This window comes from Dendropsophus ebraccatus, chromosome 6 (genome assembly GCF_027789765.1).
Source record: "Dendropsophus ebraccatus isolate aDenEbr1 chromosome 6, aDenEbr1.pat, whole genome shotgun sequence".
NCBI classification, from domain to species: Eukaryota; Metazoa; Chordata; class Amphibia; order Anura; family Hylidae; genus Dendropsophus; species Dendropsophus ebraccatus.
The window spans coordinates 2,906,733-2,926,508 of NC_091459.1; the positions used below are offsets into that span (position 1 = coordinate 2,906,733).

General features: G+C 46.0%; 1 protein-coding gene across 3 annotated transcripts in view; it reads left to right on the forward strand.

Moving 5' to 3' along the window:
• The window catches only part of LOC138795389 (probable cation-transporting ATPase 13A4), a 74,061-nt gene that overhangs the window by 33,508 nt on the left and 20,777 nt on the right, over positions 1–19,776 (forward strand). For 2 of the 3 annotated variants that reach the window (XR_011363596.1, XM_069974388.1), the window contains exons 18-24: positions 710–827; positions 7,235–7,359; positions 8,415–8,578; positions 15,305–15,433; positions 16,221–16,300; positions 17,339–17,381; positions 18,370–18,479. Coding sequence is in view for 2 of the 3 variants with exons in the window: in XM_069974388.1 (XP_069830489.1) it covers positions 710–827; positions 7,235–7,359; positions 8,415–8,578; positions 15,305–15,433; positions 16,221–16,300; positions 17,339–17,381; positions 18,370–18,479 (769 nt within the window). In the remaining variant the exon portion in view is untranslated. The remainder of the gene's footprint in view (positions 1–709; positions 828–7,234; positions 7,360–8,414; positions 8,579–15,304; positions 15,434–16,220; positions 16,301–17,338; positions 17,382–18,369; positions 18,480–19,776) is intronic. The other variant, XM_069974391.1, reaches the window with a different exon arrangement.

Genomic DNA, 19,776 nt, shown 5'->3' on the forward strand with positions numbered 1-19,776 from the left:
TGTAATGTTACAGATACAGCCTGCCAGGGGCTTGTTTACTTTAGATGTCTCAGAAGGGAGGGAGGAGGAGGAGGAAAGGGAGACAGAGAGAAAAGCTCATACACAGATTAATGTGTCTTCAGCATAAATTAGCAGCTGAGAACTGGGGGAAGGAGACTGAATAGCTAATAACAAGTATGGAAGGAATTGTTAGTCTCACCATGGGCAGCAACATATCAGAAGTTATGTTTAAGTGGAATACCCCTTTAATGCTATAGAAAGACATTGGGGTGATACTTTGTATATTTAGGCTGGGTTCACACTACGTATATTTCAGTCAGTATTGCAACCAAAACCAGGAGTGGATTGAAAACACAGAAAGGCTCTGTTCACACAATGTTGAAATTGAGTGGATGGCCGCCATATAATGGCAAATATTTGCTGTTATTTTAAAACAACGGCTGTTATATTGAAATAATGGCCGTTATTTACTGTTATATGACGGCCATCCATTTCACCATTGTGTGATCAGATCCTTTCTGTGTTTTTAATCCACTCCTGGTTTTGGTTGCTATATGAGGACCACAATACTGACTGAAATATACGTAGTGTGAACCCAGCCATATACTGTATATAGTAAAGGATATGGACCATAATACAAGCTGTATTCTGCACACTCATTGTAATCATTATATTGTACACTCAGTTCTGTTACTTCTTGCCCATACAGTACCAGACAATTTTTCTTGTATCCTTGATCACTATACGATGCAAGGTTTTCGTGTCATTGGCGCAGCATACAAAGATTTCACAGTAAATGAAGATATTAATGTGGAGACCTTACCGAGGTAAGAAGATTGACCTGTGTCAGTAGATGGACTTCTGGTGTATACAGTATTTATATAGAGGCAGAGTTATTCCTGTATACAGTGCAAAGATTGCAGAGTTTTCCGGCTCCTCATTATTGCAGCAGATCCTCATCCTCTTAACTAAGGAAAGCCCCTCGAAGTGCCACATAGTGCATCATCTCAATATAATACTGCCACACACTGTATCTCCTTAATATAATGCTGTCACACACTGTATCTCCTAAGTATAATACTGCCACACACTGAATCTCCTAAGTATAATACTGTCACACACTGTATCTCCTAAGTATAATACTGCCACACACTGTATCTCCTAAGTATAATACTGCCACACACTGTATCTCCTAAATATAATACTGCCACACACTGTATCTCCTAAATATAATACTGCCACACACTGTATCTCCTAAATATAATACTGCCACACACTGTATCTCCTAAGTATAATACTGCCACACACTGTATCTCCTACATATAATACTGCCACACACTGTATCTCCTTAGTAGAATACTGCCTTACACTGTATCTCCTAAGTATAATACTGTCACACACTGTATCTCCTTAGTAGAATACTGCCACACACTGTATCTCTTAAGTGTAATACTGCCACACACTGTATCTCCTAAATATAATACTGCAACACACTGTATCTCCTAAGTGTAATACTGCCACACACTGTATCTCCTAAGTATAATACTGCCACACACTGTATCTCCTACATATAATACTGCCACACACTGTATCTCCTTAGTAGAATACTGCCTTACACTGTATCTCCTAAGTATAATACTGTCACACACTGTATCTCCTAAGTGTAATACTGCCACACACTGTATCTCCTAAATATAATACTGTCACACACTGTATCTCCTAAGTATAATACTGTCACACACTGTATCTTCTAAGTATAATACTGCCACACACTGTATCTCCTAAATATAATACTGTCACACACTGTATCTCCTAAGTATAATACTGTCACACATTGTATCTTCTAAGTGTAATACTGCCACACACTGTATCTCCTAAATATAATACTGCCACACACTGTATCTCCTAAATATAATACTGCCACACACTGTATCTCCTAAGTATAATACTGCCTAAGGCTATGTTCACACTACGTATATTTCAGGCAGTATTTGGTCCTCATGTCTGGTCCTCATAGCAACCAAAACCCGGAGTGGATTGAAAACAAAAAAGGCTCTGTTCACACAATGTTGTAATTGAGTGGATGGCCGTCATTTAATGGCAAATATTTGCTGTTATTTTAGAACAACGGCTGTTATATTGAAATAATGGCCGTTATTTACTGTTATATGGCGGCCATCCACTCAATTTCAACATTGTGTGAACAGAGCCTTTCTGTGTTTTCAATCCACTCCTGGTTTTGGTTGCTATGAGGACCTGTCATGAGGACCAAATACTGCCTGAAATATACGTAGTGTGAACCCAGCCTTACACTGTATCTCCTAAGTATAATACTGTCACACACTGTATCTCCTAAATATAATACTGCCACACACTGTATCTCCTAAGTGTAATACTGCCACACACTGTATCTCCTAAATAAAATACTGTCACACACTGTATCTCCTAAGTTTAATACTGCCACACACTGTATCTTCTAAGTATAATACTGCCACACACTGTATCTCCTACATATAATACTGCCACACACTGTATCTCCTAAGTGTAATACTGCCACACACTGTATCTCCTAAATATAATACTGCCACACACTGTATCTCCTAAGAATAATACTGCCACACACTGTATCTCCTAAGTATAATACTGTCACACACTGTATCTCCTAAATATAATACTGCCACACACTGTATCTCCTAAGTGTAATACTGCCACACACTGTATCTCTTAAATATAATACTGCCACACACTGTATCTCCTAAGTATAATACTGCCACACACTGTATCTCCTTAATATAATACTGCCACACACTGTATCTCCTAAGTGTAATACTGCCAAACACTGTATCTCCTAAGTATAATACTGTCACACACTGTATCTCCTAAATATAATACTGTCACACACTGTATCTCCTAAGTATAATACTGTCACACACTGTATCTCCTAAATATAATACTGTCACACACTGTATCTCCTAAATATAATACTGCCACACACTGTATCTCCTAAGTGTAATACTGCCACACACTGTATCTCTTAAATATAATACTGCCACACACTGTATCTCCTAAGTATAATACTGCCACAAACTGTATCTCCTTAATATAATACTGGCAAACACTATATCTCCTAAGTGTAATATTGCCAGACACTTTATCTCTAAAGTATAATACTGTCACACACTGTATCTCCTAAATATAATACTGTCACACACTGTATCTTCTAAGTATAATACTGCCACACACTGTATCTCCTAAGAGTAATACTGCCACACACTGTATCTCCTAAATATAATACTGCCACACACTGTATCTCCTACATATAATACTGCCACACACTGTATCTCCTAAGTATAATACTGCCACACACTGTATCTCCTTAATATAATACTGCCACACACTGTATCTCCTAAACATAATACTGCCACACACTGTATCTCCTACATATAATACTGTCACACACTGTATCTCCTAAGTATAATACTGCCTTACACTGTATCTCCTAAGTGTAATACTGCCACACACTGTATCTCCTAAGTATAATACTGTCACACACTGTATCTCCTAAATATAATACTGTCACACACTGTATTTTCTAAGTATAATACTGCCACACACTGTATCTCTTAAATATAATACTGCCTTACACTGTATCTCCTAAGAGTAATACTGCCACACACTGTATCTCCTAAACATAATACTGCCACACACTGTATCTCCTACATATAATACTGTCACACACTGTATCTCCTAAGAGTAATACTGCCACACACTGTATCTCCTAAACATAATACTGCCACACACTGTATCTCCTACATATAATACTGCCACACACTGTATCTCCTAAATATAATACTGCCTTACACTGTATCTCCTAAGTATAATACTGTCACACACTGTATCTCCTAAATATAATACTGTCACACACTGTATCTTCTAAATATAATACTGCCACACACTGTATCTTCTAAATATAATACTGCCACACACTGTATCTCCTAAGTATAATACTGCCACACTCTGTATCTCCTAAGTATAATACTGCCACACACTGTATCTCCTAAGTATAATACTGTCACACACTGTATCTCCTAAGTATAATACTGTCACACACTGTATCTCCTAAGTATAATACTGCCACACACTGTATCTCCTTAATATAATACTGCCTACCCCACTGTATCTTTTATGTATAATACTGCCACACATAGCTCCCCAGTGCTCTGGGCTGGTGCTCGGGAATGGACCAGCGCCGTGTTATTCTGGCGTATTTAGTGTTTTTTGCACAGGGTGTAATATATTGCATTAGACCCCAGCTGCACCTTTTTAAAGTTTTAAACTTTTTTAGCCAAATTTATCATGTGTGATTTTTTTATTATTTTGCAGCAGTCAGACCCTGGCATAGTCTGTGAGCAATTTTTATGCCAAAAAGCTAAATTGCACAATATTTATCAGGGTCTTTTCTCCTAATGATTTTTGCGCACGGACCAGAGAAAAATGCGCAAGTGCGAAAATTGTTGCCCAGCGCGAAGGTGACTTTTACGAAGGACTTCAGTGCAATACAAAATAATGAGGCAGGAAAGTAGTACGGAAAGTAGAGCTTGTCCAGTGCAGAACTGTACTCGGCCGGTGTAGCAGGCCAGATTAACACCGTCCAGATTACACCCGGGTATAGTTTGGCTCAGGCCAGAATACACCATGGGGTATAAAATAGGCCAAACTATACCCTGGTGTGTAACATAACCTACATCAAACTATACCCTGGTGTGTAACATAGCCTAGGCCAGACTATACCCCGGGGTGTAACATAGCCTAGGCCAGACTATACCCCGGGGTGTAACATAGCCTAGGCCAAACTATACCCCGGGGTGTAACAGAGCCTAGGCCAAACTATACCCCGGGGTGTAACAGAGCCTAGACCAGAGTATACCCCGTGGTGTAACATAGCCTAGACCAAACTATACCCCAGGGTGTAACATAGCCTAGGCCAGAGTATACCCGGGGTGTAACATAGCCTAGGCCAGACTATACCCCGGGGTGTAACATAGCCTAGGCCAAACTATACCCCGGGGTGTAACATAGCCTAGGCCAAACTATACCCCGGGGTGTAACATAGCCTAGGCCAAACTATACCCCGGGGTGTAACATAGCCTAGGCCAAACTATACCCCGGGGTGTAACAGAGCCTAGGCCAAACTATACCCCGGGGTGTAACAGAGCCTAGACCAGAGTATACCCCGTGGTGTAACATAGCCTAGACCAAACTATACCCCAGGGTGTAACATAGCCTAGGCCAGAGTATACCCGGGGTGTAACATAGCCTAGGCCAGACTATACCCCGGGGTGTAACATAGCCTAGGCCAAACTATACCCCGGGGTGTAACATAGCCTAGGCCAAACTATACCCCGGGGTGTAACATAGCCTAGGCCAAACTATACCCCGGGGTGTAACATAGCCTAGGCCAAACTATACCCCGGGGTGTAACATAGCCTAGGCCAGACTATACCCCGGGGTGTAACATAGCCTAGGCCAAACTATACCCCGGGGTGTAACATAGCCTAGGCCAAACTATACCCCGGGGTGTAACATAGCCTAGGCCAGAGTATACCCCGGGGTGTAACATAGCCTAGGCCAGACTATACCCCGGGGTGTAACATAGCCTAGGCCAGACTATACCCCGGGGTGTAACATAGCCTAGGCCAGAGTATACCCCGGGGTGTAACATAGCCTAGGCCAGACTATACCCCGGGGTGTAACATAGCCTAGGCCAGACTATACCCCGGGGTGTAACATAGCCTAGGCCAAACTATACCCCGGGGTGTAACATAGCCTAGGCCAAACTATACCCCGGGGTGTAACATAGCCTAGGCCAGAGTATACCCCGGGGTGTAACATAGCCTAGGCCAGACTATACCCCGGGGTGTAACATAGCCTAGGCCAGACTATACCCCGGGGTGTAACATAGCCTAGGCCAAACTATACATATCCAGGCCATAATGTTATCACCTCGCAAGTTTTCTCCCCACAGGCCACAATATACACCAGGGCATATATTTTCATACCCTGGGGGATAAACTCTATATTTGGGGGTGTAAAACAGCCTAGGCCAGACTATATCCTTCATGGCCATAATGTTACAACTTCACTGGTTTCTCATTTTATCTCTAATTTGTTGAAAAGTGTGCAGATTTTTTTTTTTTTTTTTTTTTATCATACTCGGACACACAGCTGCTTCCTCTTGTTGGGAAATACAGTACAGTGCTTACATTATACTGACAGTAGGTGGCGCTGTCCCATCAGCTTACATTGTACTGACAGTAGGTGGCGCTGTCCCATCAGGTTACATTATACTGACAGTAGATGGCGCTGTCCCATCAGCTTACATTATACTGACAGTAGGTGGCGCTGTCCCATCAGCTTACATTGAGCTGACAGTAGGTGGCGCTGTCCCATCTTTTTATGGGCTATGCAATATTTTACATTTGTTGCGCAACAAACATCATTAGACGCAAGTGCCTTGATACATCTTGCACAATTTATGCCTAAGGCCGGGGTCACACTGCGTTTTTTGCAGTCCGTTTTTTTCATCCTCTTTACAAACAAAAAAAGGAATAAAAATGGATCAAATCTTTTTTTTTTTTTTTGGCGTACACAAAAACGTGGTTGTCCACACTAAAAAGACATTTATGTTCATTGTTCACTGGTTTCTCATTTTATCTCTAATTTGTTGAAAAGTGCGCAGATCTTTTTTTTTTATTTATTCTTTTTATCATACTCGGACACACAGCTGCTTCCTCTTGTTGGGAAATACAGTACAGTGCTTACATTGTACTGACAGTAGGTGGCGCTGTCCCATCAGCTTACATGTAAGCTGATGGGACAGCGCCACCTACTGTCAGTACAATGTAAGCTGATGGGACAGCGCCACCTACTGTCAGTATAATGTAAGCTGATGGGACAGCGCCACCTACTGTCAGTACAATGTAAGCTGATGGGACAGCGCCACCTACTGTCAGTATAATGTAAGCTGATGGGACAGCGCCACCTACTGTCAGCGCAATGTAAGCTGATGGGACAGCGCCACCTACTGTCAGTACAATGTAAACTGCACACAAATGCATCCGTTTTTTGCAATCCGTTATTTGCAAAAAACAGATCCGTTAAACGGATGCTGAAAACGCAGTGTGAACCAAGCCTAATGAGTCAGTTGTTGATTTCAGGAACTTTTTCTTTTCAGAGAGAACGTGGAGAGTGATCTTCACTTTCTTGGCTTTTTGATAATGGAAAATAGACTGAAGTCTGAGACGAAACCAGTTCTTCATGAACTTGAATCTGCAAAGATAAGAACAATCATGGTGACAGGTATGGGGGGGGGGGGGGTAGAGACAGAAGAATTATGCTGTGGAGATTAAAGATGTCACATAAGGCGGAAAAAACTTATGCATCTGTGCGTATTTTTGTGCATCTGTGTGTATTTAAGTGTATTTGTGTGTACTTTTGTGTATTTGTGTGTGTACTTTTGTGTATTTGTGTGTATTTTTGTGTACTTTTGTGTATTTGTGTGTATTTGTGTGTATTTTTGTGTATTTGTGTGTATTTGTGTGTACTTTTGTGTATTTGTGTGTATTTTTGTGTATTTGTGTGTATTTGTGTTTATTTGTGTGTACTTTTGTGTATTTGTGTGTGTACTTTTGTGTATTTTTGTGTATTTGTGTGTATTTTTGTGTACTTTTGTGTATTTGTGTGTATTTGTGTGTATTTTTGTGTATTTGTGTGTATTTGTGTGTACTTTTGTGTATTTGTGTGTATTTGTGTGTACTTTTGTGTATTTTTGTGTATTTGTGTGTATTTGTGTGTATTTGTGTGTACTTTTGTGTACTTTTGTGTACTTTTGTGTATTTTCGTTCATCCATCTTAATGTCCCCTCCTGTGAGCGATGCAACAACAATTGGACTTCAGATACCTCCCAAGTTCTCTCATTAGGATCCCATCCAGGAACTTAGGCTTCTCAGAGTATTTTCAGGTGGCCCAAGCAGCAGCGACTGTTCAATATTCTCCAATGTATTTTACCAATAAGTTTCTGCATGGATCATTATGGAGAATTCTGGCCAGATGGAACTAGACAGTAAATATAAGATCTATACACTAGCGCTCTGGAATTAAGGGCGCTTTATAAATAATAATAATAATACAATGTTATACCTCTCGGTGTGACTAGATGGCAGCAGTGAGCCGTCCCGGGATCAAGCATCACAGCAACCGTCTCAGTCTGATACTAATATATATTATTATAGGTTTATGTTATAGAGGGGAGGCGCTTACCCAATATGATGCCCACAGCTGAATCCATTATACGAGACTCTAAGGTTATAACCCAGCTCTCAGTATCCGTATGCTAATGACACATTATCTATAAGGTGACAACCTTCAGACGGCCTGTACGGTGGGACTGAGCTCCGGGATGGTACCTGATGCTTCCAGTTTACTTATGCTGGAGGCCTGTGAACCCGATGGAGAACGGCCAGCAACGTTCTCAAGCCAAATAGTGGAAACCAACCGAGGCAAATCATCCCCACAGAATGTAAGTCTTCACTTTGATGGGGTTGTGGATACATAGCAACTATGACGTAAAAAATATTCTTGGACTTGGACTGCCTAATGTAACCCCAATACTGTGCCTGCCACTGCCTAATGTAACCCCAATACTGTGTCCGACACTGCCTAATGTAACCCCAATACTGTTCCCCCCACCGCCTAATGTAACCCCAATATTGTTCCCCCACCGCCTAATGTAACCCCAATACTGTTCCCCCCACTGCCTAATGTACCCCAATACTGTGCCCGCCACTGCCTAATGTAACCCCAATACTGTTCCCCCCACTGCCTAATGTACCCCAATACTGTGCCCCCCACTGCCTAATGTAACCCCAATACTGTGCCCGCCACTGCCTAATGTAACCCCAATACTGTTCCCCCACTGCCTAATGTAACCCCAATACTGTGCCCGCCACTACCTAATGTAACCCCAATACTGTGCCCCCCACTGCCTAATGTAACCCCAATACTGTGCCCCCCACTGCCTAATGTACCCCAATACTGTGCCCGCCACTGCCTAATGTAACCCCAATACTGTGCCTGCCCCTACCTAATGTAACCCCAATACTGTGCCTGACACTGCCTTATGTAACCCCAATACTGTGCCCCCCACTGCCTAATGTAACCCCAATACTGTGTCCGACACTGCCTAATGTACCCCACCACTGTGCCCCCACTGCCTAATGTACCCCAATACTGTGCCCCCCACTGCCTAATGTAACCCCAATACTGTGCCCGCCACTGCCTAATGTAACCCCAATACTGTGCCTGCCACTACCTAATGTAACCCCAATACTGTGCCCGCCACTACCTAATGTAACCCCAATACTGTGCCCCCCACTGCCTAATGTAACCCCAATACTGTGTCCGACACTGCCTAATGTACCCCAATACTGTGCCTGCCACTGCCTAATGTACCCCAATACTGTGCCTGCCACTGCCTTATGTACCCCAATACTGTGCCCCCACTGCCTAATGTACCCCAATACTTTGCCCCACACTGCCTAATGTACCCCAATACTGTGCCCGCCACTGCCTAATGTACCCCAATACTGTGCCCGCCACTGCCTAATGTAACCCCAATACTGTGCCCCCCACTGCCTAATGTAACCCCAATACTGTGCCCCCCACTGCCTAATGTACCCCAATACTGTGCCCGCCACTACCTAATGTAACCCCAATACTGTGCCCGCCACTGCCTAATGTAACCCCAATACTGTGCCCCCCACTGCCTAATGTAACCCCAATACTGTGCCCCCCACTACCTAATGTAACCCCAATACTGTGCCCGCCACTACCTAATGTAACCCCAATACTGTGCCCCCCACTGCCTAATGTACCCCAATACTGTGCCCGCCACTACCTAATGTAACCCCAATACTGTGCCCGCCACTGCCTAATGTAACCCCAATACTGTGCCCGCCACTACCTAATGTAACCCCAATACTGTGCCCGCCACTACCTAATGTACCCCAATACTGTGCCCGCCACTGCCTAATGTAACCCCAATACTGTGCCCGCCACTGCCTAATGTACCCCAATACTGTGCCCCCCACTGCCTAATGTAACCCCAATACTGTGCCCCCCACTGCCTAATGTAACCCCAATACTGTGCCCCCCACTGCCTAATGTACCCCAATACTGTGCCCGCCACTACCTAATGTAACCCCAATACTGTGCCCGCCACTACCTAATGTAACCCCAATACTGTGCCCCCCACTGCCTAATGTAACCCACCACTGTGCCCCCACTGCCTAATGTACCCCAATACTGTGCCCCCCACTGCCTAATGTAACCCCAATACTGTGCCCGCCACTACCTAATGTAACCCCAATACTGTGCCCGCCACTACCTAATGTACCCCAATACTGTGCCCGCCACTGCCTAATGTAACCCCAATACTGTGCCCGCCACTGCCTAATGTACCCCAATACTGTGCCCCCCACTGCCTAATGTAACCCCAATACTGTGCCCCCCACTGCCTAATGTAACCCCAATACTGTGCCCCCCACTGCCTAATGTACCCCAATACTGTGCCCGCCACTACCTAATGTAACCCCAATACTGTGCCCGCCACTACCTAATGTAACCCCAATACTGTGCCCCCCACTGCCTAATGTACCCCACCACTGTGCCCCCACTGCCTAATGTACCCCAATACTGTGCCCCCCACTGCCTAATGTAACCCCAATACTGTGCCCGCCACTGCCTAATGTAACCCCAATACTGTGCCTGCCACTACCTAATGTAACCCCAATACTGTGCCCGCCACTACCTAATGTAACCCCAATACTGTGCCCCCCACTGCCTAATGTAACCCCAATACTGTGTCCGACACTGCCTAATGTACCCCAATACTGTGCCTGCCACTGCCTAATGTACCCCAATACTGTGCCTGCCACTGCCTAATGTACCCCAATACTGAGCCCCCACTGCCTAATGTACCCCAATACTTTGCCCCACACTGCCTAATGTACCCCAATACTGTGCCCGCCACTGCCTAATGTACCCCAATACTGTGCCCGCCACTGCCTAATGTAACCCCAATACTGTGCCCCCCACTGCCTAATGTAACCCCAATACTGTGCCCCCCACTGCCTAATGTACCCCAATACTGTGCCCGCCACTACCTAATGTAACCCCAATACTGTGCCCGCCACTGCCTAATGTAACCCCAATACTGTGCCCCCCACTGCCTAATGTAACCCCAATACTGTGCCCCCCACTACCTAATGTAACCCCAATACTGTGCCCGCCACTACCTAATGTAACCCCAATACTGTGCCCCCCCACTGCCTAATGTACCCCAATACTGTGCCCGCCACTACCTAATGTAACCCCAATACTGTGCCCGCCACTACCTAATGTACCCCAATACTGTGCCCGCCACTGCCTAATGTAACCCCAATACTGTGCCCGCCACTGCCTAATGTACCCCAATACTGTGCCCCCCACTGCCTAATGTAACCCCAATACTGTGCCCCCCACTGCCTAATGTAACCCCAATACTGTGCCCCCCACTGCCTAATGTACCCCAATACTGTGCCTGCCACTACCTAATGTAACCCCAATACTGTGCCCGCCACTACCTAATGTAACCCCAATACTGTGCCCCCCCACTGCCTAATGTAACCCCAATACTGTGTCCGACACTGCCTAATGTAACCCCAATACTGTGCCCGCCACTGCCTTATGTAACCCCAATACTGTGCCCCCCACTGCCTAATGTAACCCCAATACTGTGTCCGACACTGCCTAATGTACCCCAATACTGTGCCTGCCACTGCCTAATGTACCCCAATACTGTGCCCCCACTGCCTAATGTACCCCAATACTTTGCCCCCACTGCCTAATGTACCCCAATACTGTGCCCGCCACTGCTTAATGTACCCCAATACTGTTCCCGCCACTGCCTAATGTAACCCCAATACTGTGCCCCCCACTGCCTAATGTACCCCAATACTGTGCCCCCCACTGCCTAATGTAACCCCAATACTGTGCCCCCCACTGCCTAATGTAACCCCAATACTGTGCCCCCCACTGCCTAATGTACCCCAATACTGTGCCCCCCACTGCCTAATGTACCCCAATACTGTGCCCCCCACTGCCTAATGTAACCCCAATACTGTGCCCCCCACTGCCTAATGTAACCCCAATACTGTGCCCCCCACTGCCTAATGTACCCCAATACTGTGCCCGCCACTACCTAATGTAACCCCAATACTGTGCCCGCCACTACCTAATGTAACCCCAATACTGTGCCCGCCACTGCCTAATGTAACCCCAATACTGTGCCCGCCACTACCTAATGTAACCCCAATACTGTGCCCGCCACTACCTAATGTAACCCCAATACTGTTCCCGCCACTACCTAATGTAACCCCAATACTGTGCCCCCCCCACTGCCTAATGTACCCCAATACTGTGCCCGCCACTGCCTAATGTAACCCCAATACTGTGCCCGCCACTGCCTAATGTACCCCAATACTGTGCCCCCCACTGCCTAATGTAACCCCAATACTGTGCCCCCCACTGCCTAATGTAACCCCAATACTGTGCCCCCACTGCCTAATGTACCCCAATACTGTGCCCGCCACTACCTAATGTAACCCCAATACTGTGCCCGCCACTACCTAATGTAACCCCAATACTGTGCCCCCCACTGCCTAATGTAACCCCAATACTGTGTCCGACACTGCCTAATGTAACCCCAATACTGTGCCCGCCACTGCCTTATGTAACCCCAATACTGTGCCCCCCACTGCCTAATGTAACCCCAATACTGTGTCCGACACTGCCTAATGTACCCCAATACTGTGCCTGCCACTGCCTAATGTACCCCAATACTGTGCCCCCACTGCCTAATGTACCCCAATACTTTGCCCCCACTGCCTAATGTACCCCAATACTGTGCCCGCCACTGCTTAATGTACCCCAATACTGTTCCCGCCACTGCCTAATGTAACCCCAATACTGTGCCCCCCACTGCCTAATGTACCCCAATACTGTGCCCCCCACTGCCTAATGTAACCCCAATACTGTGCCCCCCACTGCCTAATGTAACCCCAATACTGTGCCCCCCACTGCCTAATGTACCCCAATACTGTGCCCCCCACTGCCTAATGTACCCCAATACTGTGCCCCCCACTGCCTAATGTAACCCCAATACTGTGCCCCCCACTGCCTAATGTAACCCCAATACTGTGCCCCCCACTGCCTAATGTACCCCAATACTGTGCCCGCCACTACCTAATGTAACCCCAATACTGTGCCCGCCACTACCTAATGTAACCCCAATACTGTGCCCGCCACTGCCTAATGTAACCCCAATACTGTGCCCGCCACTACCTAATGTAACCCCAATACTGTGCCCGCCACTACCTAATGTAACCCCAATACTGTTCCCGCCACTACCTAATGTAACCCCAATACTGTGCCCCCCCACTGCCTAATGTACCCCAATACTGTGCCCGCCACTGCCTAATGTAACCCCAATACTGTGCCCGCCACTGCCTAATGTACCCCAATACTGTGCCCCCCACTGCCTAATGTAACCCCAATACTGTGCCCCCCACTGCCTAATGTAACCCCAATACTGTGCCCCCACTGCCTAATGTACCCCAATACTGTGCCCGCCACTACCTAATGTAACCCCAATACTGTGCCCGCCACTACCTAATGTAACCCCAATACTGTGCCCCCCACTGCCTAATGTACCCCAATACTGTGCCTGCCACTACCTAATGTAACCCCAATACTGTGCCCGCCACTACCTAATGTAACCCCAATACTGTGCCCCCCACTGCCTAATGTAACCCCAATACTGTGTCCGACACTGCCTAATGTAACCCCAATACTGTGCCCGCCACTGCCTTATGTAACCCCAATCCTTCTCTCACAGACTGCTCCGTTATGTACATGGACTGCATGGACTATAACTTCTTCTCCCATGGACTGCTCTCTATCACTCCTTCTCTTACAGACTGCCCTGTACATGGACTGCTCTCTATAACTCTTCTCACAGACTGCTCCGTACATGGACTGCTCTCTATAACTCTTCTCACAGACTGCTCCGTACATGGACTGCTCTCTATAACTCCTCTCACAGACTGCTCCGTACATGGACTGCTCTCTATAACTCCTCTCACAGACTGCTTCGTACATGGACTGCTCTCTATAACTCTTCTCACTGGCTGCTCCGTACATGGACTGCTCTCTATAACTCCTCTCACAGACTGCCCTGTAGATGGACTGCTCTCTATAACTCCTCTCACAGACTGCCCTGTACATGGACTGCTCTCTATAACTCCTCTCACAGACTGCTTCGTACATGGACTGCTCTCTATAACTGTCTCTCACAGACTGCTTCGTACATGGACTGCTCTCTATAACTTCTCTCACAGATTGTTCTGTACATGGACTGCTCTCTATAACTCCTCTCACAGACTGCTCCGTACATGGACTGCTCTCTATAACTCCTCTCACAGACTGCTCCGTACATGGACTGCTCTCTATAACTCCTCTCACAGACTGCTTCGTACATGGACTGCTCTCTATAACTGTCTCTCACAGGCTGCTCCGTACATGGACTGCTCTCTATAACTCCTCTCACAGACTGCTCCGTACATGGACTGCTCTCTATAACTGTCTCTCACAGGCTGCTCCGTACATGGACTGCTCTCTATAACTCCTCTCACAGACTGCTTCGTACATGGACTGCTCTCTATAACTGTCTCTCACAGGCTGCTCCGTACATGGACTGCTCTCTATAACTCCTTCTCTCACAGACTGCTCCATACATGGACTGCTCTCTATAACTCCTCTCACAGACTGCTCCATACATGGACTGCTCTCTATAACTCCTTCTCTCACAGACTGCTTTGTACATGGATTGCTCTCTATAACTCCTTCTCTCACAGACTGCTCCATACATGGACTGCTCTCTATAACTCCTTCTCACAGACTGCTTTGTACATGGATTGCTCTCTATAACTCCTTCTCTCACAGACTGCTCCATACATGGACTGCTCTCTATCACTCCATCTCACAGACTGCTTTGTACATGGACTGCTCTCTATAACTCCTTCTCTCACAGACTGCTTTGTACATGGACTGCTCTCTATAACTCCTTCTCTCACAGACTGCTCCCCTTAGTGCTGCCCTTTCTTATGTGAACATAAACACTTTTATAGCTGGATTTTTATTTTTGCAGAAATCCATAATAACCACAGACGCCGATATTACTCGGGGATTTCATTCCGGTGCAGGGAAATATTATTACGCGATGAGCGGGAAAACGTATGAAGTTATCAAGCAGCATTTCCCTGACCTGGTACCAGAAGTAAGTGTTCATGTTGTTGTAAAACAAGGGTAATTATTTGCCATTAACGGACGTCCATCCATTCTATTTCAGTAGTGTTAGAGCATAGCCTATTGTTTTTTAATCCACTTCTGGTTTTGGTTGCAAAATACTGAGCAAAATACTGTGTGTGAACATGGCCTTAATCTGTGGATGAAGTTTGTAAAACTGCATTGATGTGTGTTTTCTATCCGGTGACAGCACATGCTGAAGCTCTATGTAAGGATTCATTTGTGTTTGTGACTAAGCATTTTCTGTCTGCCGCCTGCTGGGAATCGCTTTGTCAGGGCCATGGGCTCAGTTCTGCTCTAAGGGAGACAATTTTAAGTTTACTTCAGTTTAAATTTAGTGTTCCAGCATCCAGCTAAATCCCTAGGGCCAGAGAGGGTTAATCCGGGGCCTGGTCATGTGGCCAGTGCCTAATGGTGCGTCCCTGGAGTATATGCTGATCATCTTCTGCTGTCCTGTCTGCCCAGCTATGGCTGTAGGTCCGAAGCAGGTAGCACCCCTCACAAGCATGGCACATACTGAAATGCCAAACAACGGGCAGAGTGTGGGCAGTGTATGCGCCAGCACAGTCCTGACACATGTCAATATAAACCCATGGGCCATCCTAAAACTAATCAGATGTTATTGTCCAGATTATAACTCAAAAGCACATACTGTATATATATATTTTATGCAAATATAAATCTCAAACATATACGATTCAGTATTATACACTTTATACTATTATCGGCTTTTCACCATTTGAGACTTTGTATTGCAGATTCTTCTTAATGGAACAATTTTTGGCAGAATGACCCCAAAACAAAAATCTGCCATCATAGAAGATTTGCAGAAAATTGAGTGAGTTAAAAAGAAATCATTTCTGTCCAACATCATTTATTTCTTCCCTAAAGTAAAAACAATTTTTATTTCATTAAAACCAACTGGTGCCAGAAAGTTATATAGATTTTTGATTAACTATTTAAAAATCTCCAGTCTTCCAGTACTTATCAGCTGCTGTATGTCCTGCAGGAAGTGGTGTATTCTTTCCAGTCTGCTGCCACCTCTGTCCATGTCAGGAACTGTCCAGAGCAGGAGAGGTTTTCTATGGGGATTTGCTGCTGCTCTGGACAGTTCCTGACATGGACAGAGGTGGCAGCAGAGAGCACTGTGTCCGACTGGAGAGAATACACCACTTCCTGCAGCACATACAGCAGCTTCTTACGGCATTCTTAAAGTGAAAGTACCACTGGTACATCACTTTTTTGTTTTTTTACATGAATAGAGTGGCACGGTAATGCTGGTGCTGTGGTCCTTTTTTTAAACTGCAGCCAGGCTCCTGCGCACGGTGCCCGTCTATTATGGAGGACTGGCCAGAGATGAAGCACTGGGGGCAGACCCACCGGCCCCCAGTATGATGAGACCCCCTCCCCTCTGTGACTCGGCTCCATTAGAATCAATGGACCCATGTCACCCGCGTCACAGAGGGGAGGGACGATTGTCACACTGGGGGCCGGTGCGCCTGAGTTCCGCAATTTGACACAGTCTCATTTTTAATGCTATTCGGAAATTTAGTGAACTGATTTGTAAAAATTACTTGGATGATTATTGGAAATCTTAGTTAATCAATATTTGTCTATGACTACAGAATGGAAATAATAGGAAACATGGCATAAACTCAGGTAAACTAGACACTGACAATAAGCCGCCATATTGGTTACAGACATTGTCCCATATAACGAGCCTCTCCTTATAGGAAGGTTTATTACCTAATTTTCTGCAGCCTATAGCAGCTCTTCTACTTCTTCTCACTTGGACAGATATTGTAGCAGGTCATTTACATTGGGTAAAAAGAATAGTTTTATGTTAGTTTTAATGTTTATTTTATTTCCCTTTTAGCTATTACGTTGGCATGTGCGGAGATGGGGCGAATGACTGCGGGGTGAGCCGTCTTACTATGTAGCAGCCTATGAAGTCGCTGGTTTTATCTTCCTCCTTTTAGAGGAGGATTCTTCTCTCCTTTCGCTCCATTTCTTTCTTGTTGTATTGTCGGGTTGGAGTTTGACTTTTTGAGTGAGAATAAACTTTAGTTTCTGTGTAAAATGAGAGACCTGCAGAGATATAGTGCGGACCCTCAGCAGGATACGGACCCCACACAGTCATGTATAAAGCCAATGGGGGGGGGGCATTATTAATATTATTGTTATTTTCCCCCGACATACGCCACGGTGTCCCCTCCTCCCTCTCCGGATTTACGTCTACTAGCAAGAGTAATGGTGCGTTTAGACAGAGATTTATCTGACATATTTTTGAAGCCAAAGCCAGGAATGGATTTGAAAAGAGGAGAGATCCCAGTCTTTCCTTTATGACCTGTTCCCTGTTTAAAGTCTGTTCCTGGCTTTGGCTTCTAAGATCTGTCAGATAAATCTCTGATGCAGATAACCTTTTATTTTCGGAGAGATAAAGCCACAGCAGAACAGCCTCCTCCCACCGGCCTCTCGGCTGTGCCGCACATTCATATACATGGGGAGGTAGACAGAGCTGTTCATTTAGTTGGCCGCTATTAAGGTGCATGGCCTCCTTTATCCTGTAAGTACCGTATTGGTTATGACTGCTCAGTCAGGGAGGAGACAAGGAAGACACAGGCAGTGGACCCTGAACTAGTCCCTGCCCACTGTCCCCGCCCACTGTCCCCGCCCACTTGCCTCAAACAGCCTTAGGTGGCTGCGGACAACCATGGTGACAGTCCCTCACATAGTTACAGTAGAATATAGAACAAGGACAAGACATCCAAAACAGTAGCACAAGGTCAGGAAACCTGTTTAGGAATCATTGTTGTCTACTACGGAGAAAAATGCAGCGTATGTTACTGTTCCTGTTCTCAGTAAGAAATTATATATATATATATATTTTATTCCTCTATTTTCTAGGCTCTTAAAGTCGCTCACACAGGAATCTCCCTATGTAACCTGGAAGCATCGGTGGCTTCACCCTTCACGTCCACCATCACAAACATTGAATGTGTGCCCAGATTGCTGAAGTAAGTTCCCTCACTCACTGGATGCAACCAGCAGCTCTGGTACCAAGTATCCACATCTATCGGCCACATCTACCGGCCACATCTATCGGCCACATCTATCGGCCACATCTACCGGCCACATCTATCGGCCACATCTACCGGCCACATCTATCGGCCACATCTACCGGCCACATCTATCGGCCACATCTACCGGCCACATCTATCGGCCACATCTACCGACCACATCTATCGGCCACATCTACCGGCTTCATCTATCGGCCACATCTATCGGCCACATCTATCGGCCACATCTATCGGCCACATCTACCGGCCACATCTATCGGCCACATCTACCGGCCACATCTACCGGCCACATCTATCTGCCGCATCTATCGGCCACATCTACCGGCCACATCTATCGGCCACATCTATCGGCCACATCTATCGGCCACATCTATCGGCCACATCTACCGGCCTCATCTATCGACCACATCTATCGGCCACATCTATCGGCCACATCTATCGGCCACATCTACCGGCTTCATCTATCGGCCACATCTATCGGCCACATCTATCGGCCACATCTATCGGCCACATCTACCGGCTTCATCTATCGGCCACATCTACCGGCCACATCTACCCAGCTTCATCTATCGGCCACATCTATCGGCCACGTCTACCGGCCACATCTATCGGCCACATCTACCGGCCACATCTACCGGCTTCATCTATCGGCCACATCTATCGGCCACATCTACCGGCTTCATCTATCGGCCACATCTTTTGGCCACGTCTACCGGCCGCATCTATCGGCTGCATCTATTGGCTGCATCCACCGACCGCATCTACTGGCCACATCAGTCTGCCGCATCTATCGGCCACATCTATCAGCCATATCTATCGGCCACATCTATCAGCCACATCTATCTGCCGCATCTACCAGCCACATCTATCTGCCGCATCTATCGGCCACATCTACCGGCTCTCATTCTCTGTCCAAGCAGAATGAGCTTCACCTATTGAGACGTATAGAAGCAGTTGGCGGCTGTAGAACAGGATTTTCCTTTGAGGCACATGAAAATGCTTATTCTCTGAGGTTACCAAAGTAATCTCTAGTGTCGCTGTTCCTGTCCATAAGTCTATTTATGAAGATACAGGATAGTCAGTCTCTAATACTTTACCTGATCCTGTGTCCCACTGCTGTTCCATCGGGCGCCACCATCTAGGTGACATCCCTGTGTACCAGCGCTGGAACGCAAGCGACATCACCAAGATGGCGGCAGCCGATGGAACAGCAGCGGGACACAGGATCAGTTCA